The sequence below is a fragment of the Leuresthes tenuis genome, unplaced genomic scaffold (genome assembly GCF_036924035.1).
Source record: "Leuresthes tenuis unplaced genomic scaffold, fLeuTen1.0.hap1 SCAF_22, whole genome shotgun sequence".
In the NCBI taxonomy this organism is placed as follows: Eukaryota; Metazoa; Chordata; class Actinopteri; order Atheriniformes; family Atherinopsidae; genus Leuresthes; species Leuresthes tenuis.
In genome coordinates this window covers 4936936-4949358 of record NW_027325376.1, presented here as the reverse complement: position 1 = coordinate 4949358, position 12423 = coordinate 4936936, and the positions used below count along the sequence as shown (strand labels likewise).

Sequence of the window (12423 nt, the reverse complement as noted above, 5' to 3'; positions counted from 1 at the left end):
TGAGCTCACCTTATTTTCACTCCCATCAGCTCCCAGTATGCTTATCTGCTGTTCTACAGGAAAGGTAAGATGATAAACCTTAATGACAAGTTAACTGATGAGTTTCTGAATGACTGCATGACCTGGTCTGAGTGGATCATCTGTGTTTTGGTTGATCTCTCCAGCTGCTGCTGCAGAGACTTCTTCCACTTCTGGAGCCTTCAAGAAAGATACCAGAGACAACAACAAGCAACATGTTCATGATGTAAAAAGAACAGAAAAAAGGGAAGTTGAGGGAGCAGCAGGTGGGAATCAGCACAATATGAACGGATGAAAAACTGAAGAGAAAAGGAGGGTGAATGTTCGAGGGGATCGTGGGAGAGCAAATAGTTTGGCTTCCTCTTCAGAAGCCTCCAAGTTCAATACCAGAGACAACAATGAGCAACATGTTCATGATGTTAAGGCTGGCAGAGAAACAGCGAAGGGTGAGGAGTCATGAGGAATCCACACATATACATTCATTCTGTCCTGCATCTATTTTGGTTTAATCATCAAACTTATCAGTTTCTAGTAAACATGGAGCAGGTGCTTCCTCCTTGGACTCAAGAAAAACGTCTCAATATGATCACTTCTCTGGTAAGATATACATCCTTTTGGCTCAGTTTGTCATTCATCTTTTAAAAACAGCCCTGCAGCTAACATGCATAACTGACACTTACTTCCATCAAGGCAAAAAGTACCATGGGCTGTACAACCAAGGAGCAACAAGCTACTTGAACAGCGTGCTGCAGGTGCTGTTCATGACCAGAGACTTCAGAGAAGCTGTGGAAAGGTTTGTTGTAAAACTCAGACTCAGTAAAATGTTTCATTGAACCAAACAGAGATAACTGTTCACTTCTGTGTTTCTCATCTCTGATTGTATTTAATTTCCATAGCAACCGCTGTGACGATCGGTCTCTTGATAAACATCTTAAAACTCTCTTTGAGGACTTGAAGAATCATCCAGTTGAAACTAAAAACATCACAAAGAAGCTGGGCATCACCAGAGGTACAAGACATTCCCTACACTCTGAAGGACAGAGAAAATGGAAAAATACTTGATAAAATAACCTTTAAATGTGTTTTTGCAGTCACTCAGTTAATGGGAAAACAGTGAGAAATTAAAAGATTCAAGGATATTAAACTACAGATAAAGTTAATATTTCATCCTCCTCATTTTTATCCCATCAAGTGGATGAACAAAGAGATGCTGCTGAGTGTTTTGAGAACATCCTGAGAAATGTGACCACTCCTGAGGCATCACAGGTATAGACTTCACATTAAATCTAACAGATCTGTCAGTATAATGAGAGCATCATGCTAACAGGCTTTGTTTTGTCTTTATTCAGCTGTTTCAGGGACAGCTGACACACAAGAGCAAATGCTCTGCATGTGGCACTGAGACGAGCTCTGATGATCCATTTTGGAGTTTACCTCTTGAACTGGTGGGATCCTACGGAGACTACAAAGTGGTAAGATACCTGACATTACATTCATTTAGGAGGTGCTTTTATCCAGAGAGACTTCTAAGTCAGGAATATATTTGGGGTCAAAGCTGGATCCGTCTTTTACATAAAGGACACTTCAACACTTCAACATCAGAGAAGTTAGGCATTGATCTTCAGATTGAAGGTCCACTCTACCTCTGGGATATACAGCTGCTCCTCTCCAGTCTGCCCCCCCCCATCCATCCATTTTCTATACCTGCTGCATCCTCCTCAGTTCATGGGACGGCTGGAGCGTATCCCAGCTGTTACAGGGTGAGAGTGGGGCTTCACCCAGGGCAGGTTATCAGTCCATCACAACTCCACAGTCCATCATCTTCACTAAATTAGATCATTGACAGGATATACTGATGAGAATAAACATAACATGCATTGCTCGATGAGGTCAGCATATCTAGACAACTGTTGGTTCAGTCACAGTTACATAAAACATCACTGACATTAGTTCCTGAAATCTGTCAAACTGTGAAAGTATTTAATGTTTCATTGAGAAATGAAGTTTGTTTTGATCTGAGAAAATAACCAGATATTTTTTAATCTTCTTACAAATTTCAGGGAAAAGTAACCGAATGTATTTTTCAGGTGGATGGTGTTGCTGATTTCTTCAGAGAGGCTGATGTCAGTGGGCCAAACCAGCTGTTCTGTGATAGCTGTGATGCCAAAGCTGATGCTACACTGGTAATTTGATGATTTTACTGAAATGTAAACACAGAAGTTGAGTCTATTCCAGAATTGAGATTGTGTCACATTATATTATTGTATAACTGTCTCTGTTATGTTGCAGAAAACTAAATGTGACATTTCTTCAAACTCTTCTCTGTTGTCCCACAGTAACATTTGCACTGATCATTGTGATGAGACTGGCCAGCTGCTGCTTTCTGCTTCTGTTCTGAAATAGTGGCACTAAAACATGCTGATATCATCACTTTGTGGTCACATGTCATTAATAAACTGTATGTCTCAGTTATTAATTAGAAACAGAAGCTTTTCCAACCCTGTTCCTCAAACTATGAGGCTAAACAGTGAGGAAAGTTACACGATTTTCTTCACCAGAAGCTTTCTTTTTCTTTAACGGCTTACAGCTAATGATAATTACATTTCATTCACTTTATTTTATATTTGTTTGCATTCAGCTAATGAACAGCTCAGCAACAATAACTACAACTGGTTTTCCCAGTTTGGGATTATTGTGGTGCTTTAAACTTTATTTTGACTGTTAGGTCTGTTTGGGTCTGATCACTGCACTTGACTCCAGCCTGTCTATCAAAGTTTGGATTTAGGATTTTAATCTGATATTAAGATATCTGCTGGAGACACTGGATGGCCATAAATTATGAATTATAAAATTATAGCACGACCCCACTGCATGCATAACCCTGCATATAGTTTTGTGTTCACTGTACTTATTATTAGTCTAAAGAGAACTGCAAATTGCCATCCTTTATTAAATAACAATGTTGGTATTTTTTTCCATTAGAGAATGGAAATAAAGCATCATCCAGAGGTTTTGATGCTGATGTTGAAGAGATTTAAGTTTGACTACAGTTACATGAAATATGTGAAAATGAATCAAAGTGTGGTGACTCCCTACAAACTACAGATGCCACAAGATGGAGCTCAGGTATTTCATACTTAATACTTTTCAATTATTCTTTTTTTTTATGGTTCCTGTTGCTGATTTCTGTCATTTTCTCTCTTCACTGGTTATCAGAGTCAGATCTATGAGCTGTATGCATTTGTGGAACATGTTGGTGAACTGAAACATGGACATTACACTGTAACAATCAGGTCCCAGGATGATGGGAAGTGGTACCACTTCAATGACAGTGAAGTCACATCGGTACGTGTTCACTGTTATTGTTGAAAATTTTAAAATGCTGAAGCACAAAATAAATAGTTGTAATGAAACAAATTATCTTTTTTTTTTATCTGCAGGTTTATTCTCAGCCATTCAAATTGGATATCACTGAGAGGTAACTTCTCATCTTTCTCTCCATTCACACATTTGATGAATATAACAATGAGCTCACCTTATTTTCACCCCCATCAGGTCCCGGGATGCTTATCTGCTGTTCTACAGGAAAGGTAAGATGATAAACCTTAATGACAAGTTAACTGATGAGTTTCTGAGTGACTGTATGACCTGGTCTGAGTGGATCATCTGTGTTTTGGTTGATCTCTCCAGCTGCAGCTGCAGAGACTTCGGGTCGAGACACCAGCAAAGTGTCCACTTCTGGAGCCTTCAACCAAAATACGAGGCAAAAATAAACAGCATGATTATGATGTAAAGACAACAGAAAAAAAGGATGTTGAGAGGGCAGCAGGTGGGAATCAGCACAATGTGAACGGATGGAAAACTGAAGAGAAAAGGAGGGTGAATGTTCGAGGGGATCGTGGGAGAGCAAATAGTTTGGCTTCCTCTTCAGAAGCCTCCAAGTTCAATACCAGAGACTTCTTCCTCTTCTGATGCCTTCAAGAAATAGAGAGAAAAATTAGCAACATGATGATGATGTAAAGACAACAGAAAACGAGGAAGTTGAGGGAGCAGCAGCTGGGAGTCGGGACGTTGTGAACAGATGGAAAACTGAAAACAAAAGAAACTTGAATGTTTAGATTTCCATGTTCTTTAGATTTGGACTGTATTTGTCTGAGACCTTTTAACATCACTGGCAGTGAGGTAAATGGGTTTAGTAGTGATTTTAGGTTCATGTGTTTAGTTTCTATTATTGCATTGTGATCTTTTTCAGTCTGGTTGAACTCTTTTCTATAATTATACTGTCCATCACTTCCTGTTTACCAAAGAATTCAAGTTTCAGGGTTAAAATGCTGAAAAAGTGAGATTATTTTAAGTTTTACATATGAAATGTACATAAGAGAAATGATGATTCATTAATTTGAGAATATTCTTCCTGTACTGAATCATTTTAAGTTGTAATTAGAGTCTGTGCAGAAATTGAATTTCACATGCATACTTTAGATGTTCTGTTTTATTTTTCAGACCTTTGGCTTCAGTGTTGGAATGAAAATAGACTTTCTGTCCACGCTTATTTACACATTTGAGAAAAACATCTGGCTTTTTGAAAATATCTAATTAAATATTTCGGCTTCTTTTGAAAAAAAGTTAGATCTGTGTTTATGTGTTGAATATTTATCCACCTAAATCTCTGCCTGCCTTTTTTATGAAAGGTTCAAATTTAATGTCAATGTGCCTTTCGCACAGTTTTGAGAGCTCAAGTCAGGCAACATGATGTGGGTAAAGGGTTGAAGAAACAAAGCCGCAGTAAACCTGACACACAGTGTTCATTCCTGCTCTGAATTATTATCATTTTGTTTTATTTATATATATAAGTTCAAAATAAACTGAGTTTTTTTGGTGACTTTCATCTAGTTTGTGAAACTGTAACTGCTAAAGATTTGATATTTTATGGATTTTTCATAAACATTTCACAAAGTATGTATATAAAGTCTTAGTTAAAAATTCCCCATTTAAGGTCCAGGGGCCATATGTACAAAGGGTGTGTACGCTCTTTTTCACGTCAACGTTCAGACGTAACAAGAGTGAAATGACCGTGGAAATGTGCGGTGCCAACTTCAGGGCTGGCGAAAACACTTTTCCACAGCTGTTGATGCTTTGGCGACACTTTGAGGTGATGTTGGAAACTGCTATAATAATTAAACGTGAAAACAATTAGTCCCACACTGAGTGATGTGCACATTTGAGACACATTAACAATTAACACTGAGACACAATTAACACACCCATGTGTCTGCAATTACACGAGTGGATATAAAAGCATGCGCAAAGTGGTGCAATGCGTACCGTTAAAAACAATGGCCGCTTTAGCGGTATTAGAAGACTTTGCAAATGGTGCAATTCGAAGAGAGAGTGTGGTCAGAGAGACAGGATTTGCTGGGACATTATGACAACTGGCTCATCAGCCGCTTTTGAGGGCAATCCTCCTGGAACTGTGTGCAGAGCAGCGTTGGAGCGCAACACAGCGAGGAGCCATGCGCTGCTTGTGCCCACAGGGGATGTGCACACTGCGGTTCCGAGCAACCGGGGCATTCCAGAGGGAGCTGGCCAACCCATTGGGACTGTGCCAGTCGACCCTGAGCCGTTGAACAGTTGAACAGGCCAACATTAAAGCGCAATTTTTAGCGAGAGACGGTTTTCCTCATGTAATCGGAACTATCGATTGCACACACTATAAAAGCGCCATCACATGATGAATTTGTATGTCAACAGGAAACATTTTCATTCGATCAATGTGCATACCACCTTAAATAGGATGTGAGCTTTCTGGACATGTTTTTTTAATCAATAGAACTTTTAGTTTATTTTAGTTTAATAACTTTTATTAAACTAAAATAACTTACGCAAGTGATTTGGATGTTTTAAAGCTTAGCTTTTATTGGTTTAGAAAAACAGCAAGGTTGTATTTGATTAAAGCACATGAGCAACAATATGAAGGTTAAATTTGCTAAACACATATTAAAGAAGCATCACACAATATAAAATCTCTACATGTAGTGCTACATGTAACATGAAAAGGTGTGCAGACATGCTATGTTCCACCTTATGCTAATGACATATTGTCAGGCTTATAAATCTGCTGTAAAGATTTATTTGGAAGCCGCTTTCTCACAAAGATAATTCAATTTAACAGATTTGGAAAACCAGGAAAAGACAAATACAGGAAGTGAAACGAGCTGTGCTCAAGAAAAGACCCCAAATCGACTGAAGCCCACAGCCTGGTGCTTGTCACCTGTGTGGCATCATTTCCTCTGCCACACAGGTATACTGATCTGTCTCGGAGCAACACCGCTGCTGCACGGTATGTAATGGGTACTTGTTTGTAAGCAGTCAGGAGTGATCTTCAGGCACACAAAACAAAACTCCACCTTACATCGAGGACATGTAATGTTCTTACAGTCTCTAGAGCTATGCTCCAGCATGTAGCCACAGGTGGGACAGGCCCGGATGGAGGGACACCCAGTGATTTCCTTTATAGACTGAAAGGTGATATTTGCACAGTTCGTCAGCGTTTTTAGAGCCTCGTTGTAGCAGCCGTCGTTTTCACAGCGATCTGTTCGTGTCTGTGGACCCTTCCATTGCCTCAAACACTGCCAGCAGAATTCATAGGGCTCTCCTTTCCTTACTGTGCAGACTTGGCAGGAGACACACAGTTTGGATTCATCCCTCCTTGTCGCCGTGTATTTGCATTCAGGACACTGCAATGTGGTAGATGGTGAAAAAAGAGAGGGATGTGTTATCACCATTTCATTAGCCTGCAAAGTAATTGTAGCGGCTTCAACGAAACAAATGACACTCTGAGAGACTGAGGTTGTGCCTGATTGTCTGACGCACTAAACAAAAGATTTACCTGAGATAAATAAGTTTAACCTTTTATTACCAAAAGAAAGATATCAACTCATGATAGAGTGCAGGAACTCAAAGTAATCCGGTAATCAAAGAAAATAATGGTCAACAAAAAATATGGCGAACCAGCTCACCCCCTCTTCTCCATCCCTGCCGATGAGAGATGAACAGGTAACTAAATTAAAGGGCAACTCCGGTATTTTTAAAACTAGACCTTATTTCTGGCATGAAATGCGTTCATCTACTCACCGAGAACACTTTGGCGAAAGTCGGCATCCTTCAGAAGATATTTAGATTCCTCGAGATCCATATAACGGAGTGAACGGGGCTTAGACGATGCAGCCTCTAAATAAGGCATTATCTGTCTTTATTTCACCAATACTTTAAGACGAATGAATGAATGAACGTGTGCTATAGCTCTGTTAGCTCATAGCTGCTGTTATGTGGCTACTTGCAGCTATAGGAGAGCTAACAGAGGGATTTCTACACAGGCACTCTACTGGGACCACTTCATCACAGTTTATTCACTCCGGTAAGAACGTCCATCTTACTCAAAGTCGTCGTTCACATTGTCAAAATCTGATAAATATCCTGCCATGTTGCACAAAACTATCAGCAGCAAACTCTGTGTGAAGTTAGCCGACTGTCACAGAGCACGGAGTGAATAAACTGTGCTGCAGGGGGGCGTGTGGATGAAGTGGTCCCAGTAGAGTGCCTGTGTAGAAATCCCTCCGTTAGCTCTCCTATAGCCGCAAGTAGCCACATAACAGCAGCTATGAGCTAACAGAGCTATAGCACACGTTCATTCATTCATTCTTCTTAAAGTATTGATGAAATAAAGACACATAATGCCTTATTTAGATATTTAGAGACTGTATTTTCTTTCCCATTACATGGATATACGCCGATCGCAAGTTATCTAAATATCTCCCGAAGGACTTTCACCAAACTGTTCTCGGTGAGTAGATGAACGTATTTCATGCCAGAAATAAGGTCCAGGTTTAAATATACCAGAGTTCCCCTTCAACTAAAATCCCCGCCCATAAGACCCGCTATTCCCCTACTCATTATGATCACATAATAAATTATACTATAACCAAAACAAACAACACAAAACAATAACAACATCCATTCACCTTAATAATAGAAGAACACCTATTAATTCATTCATGGCTCCTACAGTAATGTTTTGAGGAACAGATTTCCAACTTCAGCTGGTTAAATATCCCATTTTCAGTCAGAATCTTACCTGTTTGGAGTCAAAGTAGATTTTGACAGCGTTGAGGCCCATGTTTCTTTCAAAGAACTCCTTTTCTTCAGCGGTCAGGAGAGCCATTTTACGAACCTCCACATAGGACCACTCTGCAGTACAACCATACTGCCCACAAACAAATCTGCTTTCACCCTTCAGTGAAATAATCAAAAGAATTATTCATCAGAATAGATAGAAACAAGACAGTTAATGCCACAAAAGTTCTCTAGAGTTGCTGCCAACCAACAATGTCAACATCAAGATCTGCACCAACAACATTTGAGATATGATTCATGAGAAGTATTCATTTATAAGCAAATTTTTACTTTTAACAGTAAAAATCTTATATTGTGTACAGCTGTGCAGAACAAATCAAACCCTTGTCTAGAGATAAGAGAGCTTCATGCCCCAAATTAGAATAATTCATTCACAGATTATTGTATTTTATCTGTTATATTTGGATGTAATGTAGAAAAAGCAAAAACGTTGCTGATAAGAACAACTTTGCTCCACTGAAGTGTTGCTAAACAGACTGGATGCACAGTCCAGTCCTCCCTGGAAAAACTCCACGTCTAAAGTTATTCATTAAAAGCTGTGACTTGTACTTCCCTCTATGCCTGCACTCTGTCTCTACACTGTCACCCCTGACAGACTCTGACGAGTGGTTTCCTTCTATGTAGCTTATTGTTAGCTGCGATGTTATATCCTCATTTGTAAGTTGCTTTGGATAAAATGCTAAATGCATAAACATGAACTTTAAAGGCAGCATTCAAAGATTAAGTCTTTAAGCTGTGTGCTGTCACTTATATCTAATGAACACTGTTATATGTGAATGACATGTGACTATAATCATTTTGGTCCCACGTGTGTATTTGGATCCTCTGAATGTAGCTTTCAGACTTTGAAGCATGAAATTTGCAGATGTTTTATGTAAAGTTGTGTGAAGAAATGTAGAAAAGTGTACAGAACTCTAAAGTTTTCAAGCACCAAAGCTTGCATACTTGTAATTTTAAATGAATAATGGATAATTGACATCTATTTTCACGATACTAAAGTTCTGAATACTTAAACAAATGTGAAGCCCAGGAACATGAAACTGATCATTTGACCGTATTTAAGCCTTTGCTCGTGATACGTGGAAACAACTCCGATAAAAGCACACTGATTTAAACTCAGGGATGAATAATAACTTACATTTTCCAGCAGTTTGCGGCACCAGTTGGTGAGAGACGTTGGAGTCACAGCGTGGCCACAAGACATCAGAGCTCTTCGAGACGCGAAACCTTCATATAGAACTGAGAAAAACAAATGAAACAGACACATAAAGCTCAGTTAAGACAATTTAACGACGATAAATGCAAATATTTCTCCCCCAAAGCAACGACGTCATCTATATTACAAATTTATATACGTTATTGGAAAAAGAATAAAGAGTTACTTACAGTCTAATTCATCCTCTTTGTCCGTAAACCTCAGTGTGAGGTCGCGGGGGTCATAACATTTCTCCGGAGTTGACAGTTTTGAGTTCATCTTGAGTATTTGCTTTATTTCTCCTGTCAAACAAGACGCACTCCAACTGCAGGCGAGCCCTAATCTGAGAAATGCTTTCGATTTCGTTTCCTCTCAGTTTCCACATCAGGTCACGTGACTCTCCTCACACTCCTCATATTTGAACGAACCGGTAAAAGCGGCGCAGAAGCTGCAGAACAGGTCTGATGTGGATTTACACGTTCTGGTGCTCAACAAATTAATGTGAGAGTGTCCCAGGGAATGCATCACGTGACAATTACACTCGCTTTGAATTGGTCTTATGGAAAACACTGAAAATATTTCATCCTTCAAGAAAATGAAGCGAATAAAGGGAATTAATAAAGATGAACCAACTCCTCGCTATCGTAGATGTATTCTTGTTGCTGCTGAGCTCTTTTTTTACATTTATGAGAAAACACATCAACCCCGGTTAACTTGGCTTTCTTCTTAAATTAGTCAAAGACAGAGACTTGTTTTGGTTGATACTTGGTCTAATTTAATAGTATAATTAAGAAACGCCGCTTGTTGAAGCTGCCTACTTGGGAAATTAAAATCGCTTACTCCTGAGTGGGAGTGGGCTTCTGCAGTCTGTATTTTAGTGAGATGCAACTGATCCACTCAGCAGATACTGACACAGAGGTCATACGTGTTGTCATTTGACAACATGCTCAAAAACGTGTCGTTTACAGTTATTTTGAGTCAGTTCTTGTATCTGTGAGCTGTCACGCGCAGTATTATGAGTAATGCCTGGATGGGATGCATGCTCAACCGCATGAGAGAGATTATTACACCCAGAACACCGTATCTGGCCTTCATATTTATCAAGTTAACTCGGAGGAAAATAGCATGATTCAGCACCAGAGGGCGCACGTCACATATCAGGTTTCAATAAACCAATTTTTTTTTTCAGTGTCGGAACACTTTTTATTTTATCAGAAGTTGATAGGCTGCCTCACACAATATGCCATTTGCTTAAAATGACCTGAAGGAGAGGAGCCCAACTGACTGCAGAAATCATGTGATTTCTTGTAAATGTAGAAGAAGGTGAAAGTGAAACAACAAAAAAAACATCTACTGTAAATACTCCATATTTCAGCATTAAACCGTCTTTATGTGGTGCAAAGCAATAATTAGGTCTGGCTTCTCCAAATATGCTGTCATTGCTGTCGTTTTTAAACAGATTCGAGCTGTATTTTCCCACAAATCATTTGACATCATTTGCAGTGCAGTAAATTTGTTTCCCTGTTATTTTGGGTCCATGTTTGTGAGTGTGTGTGACCTGTTATCTTTATTTCATGTTTGTTTGTTACGTTGGTTGACTCTCTTTATCTTTTTCTTATCTTATCTTATCTTCAAGACATTTATCATTTAGCAGATGCTTGTAAACATGCAGCAGAAGGAGAAAGTGAAAATCGCATCGGTGTACATTTTCATCACACTATAGCACAGTCTTGACGAAGATTAGGTTTGCCTTTATGATAGATCTTATCTAATTTGAGGCGTTATCAATGGTCAAGGTGTGATGCTGGTTACTAAGTTAGAATCAGAGATGTTTCACAGTTTAAACAGAAATGGGAAGGCATCTTCCCATCTAAGGTTGGACCAATGTTGAGGTAGAAGCTGCAGAGAAGCTGAGAATTATTACTGATGAGTGAGTTTATCAATCAGTCGTCAGTGTTCTTTATAAAGCACCTTTCCCTCTTTTCTGCTGCCTCACACAATAAAACTGACAGCAACAATTAACTAAAATCATTTTAAAAAGTGTGCTCAGTAAGAGGCTTCCTCAGCTCCGCTGCATCAAAGCATGTTTCAGGAGGTCAGTCCTGCCCCCGGAAATAACTCCACAACATTCATTTCTCAGCATGAGGAATGAATCATAATATGCTGCATGGTTATTTTCCATTTTGGGATTATTAATGTGTTATTAAATTCAGTTCAAAACAACATGCATTCATGTGTACACTCAAAGCAGAGTCTCAGATGTAGCTCCTGAGTTTTTAACAGGATCTCTGAGCATTGTCTGACCTTGGGCTGACCTTGCTGGAACGTCCACTCCTGGGAAGACTGATGGCTGTCTTGAATGTTTTCCACTTGTGAAAAGTCTTTCTCTCTGGAGAATGACGGACTCCAAATAATGTGAAAAATGGCCTTATTACCTTTCACAGATTGATGGGCAGCAACAAATGCTAAAACATCTGCTTTTATGGAGGTGCTCACACTTGCTTGGGATTGATTCATCAGGTGCATTTGATCGGCAGCACCTGGCTGCGACTTCACCTTTTAATTTATATGGAAACATTAAGGTTGGAGTCACTTCTTATGTTTTTTGGTTTAGTTAATATTAAATAACATGGTGTAACAAGGCGTGTGTTGTTTAAGAGAAGCTGTATTAATCAAATCGTACACTGGAGGAGACTGTACTTTCATTTTCACATGGCTAACTTTAAATTCAGAGGTACTAACTGTGATTATGATAAATCTGAAGTTGGGCAAACAAGTGTAAAATGGTTAGATTGTTTCCCCCGTAGCTCTAACTACAGATTGTGTTGTGGGTGTTATGGAAAAGTTTTAACTCTGCTGCTGGAGTTAATGAGTCGCTGACTTTTCATTGATAGATCCCAGGATGTAGCCAGTTACTGTGGAGTTTTAAACCTGTGTTGATTTGGTCAGTGAAGCCAAGCAGTCTGCAGTTCACAGACTGATCCTCAACGTAATCATTTCCTCATGAAATAATGATA

General features: G+C 39.2%; 2 protein-coding genes across 2 annotated transcripts; one reads left to right on the top strand and one right to left on the bottom strand.

Annotated features, from left to right (window-relative positions):
* Positions 1 to 32: 32 nt before the first annotated feature.
* On the top strand, positions 33 to 3500 carry LOC140282368 (ubiquitin carboxyl-terminal hydrolase 2-like). Its single transcript, XM_072376946.1, has 12 exons — positions 33 to 64; positions 165 to 225; positions 418 to 464; positions 544 to 615; positions 709 to 811; positions 915 to 1027; positions 1211 to 1284; positions 1368 to 1490; positions 2106 to 2201; positions 3001 to 3144; positions 3235 to 3363; positions 3459 to 3500. The coding sequence occupies exons 5-12, from the start codon at positions 780 to 782 to the stop codon at positions 3498 to 3500; spliced, it is 753 nt and encodes a 250-aa protein (XP_072233047.1). The 5' UTR covers positions 33 to 64; positions 165 to 225; positions 418 to 464; positions 544 to 615; positions 709 to 779.
* A 2414-nt stretch (positions 3501 to 5914) lies between these two features.
* LOC140281621 (E3 ubiquitin-protein ligase RNF19A-like) lies at positions 5915 to 10047 on the bottom strand. Its single transcript, XM_072376118.1, has 4 exons — positions 9598 to 10047; positions 9350 to 9450; positions 8153 to 8308; positions 5915 to 6755 (listed from the first exon to the last, which is right to left on the bottom strand). The coding sequence occupies exons 1-4, from the start codon at positions 9683 to 9685 to the stop codon at positions 6300 to 6302; spliced, it is 801 nt and encodes a 266-aa protein (XP_072232219.1). The 5' UTR covers positions 9686 to 10047; the 3' UTR covers positions 5915 to 6299.
* Between the last annotated feature and the right edge of the window lie 2376 nt (positions 10048 to 12423).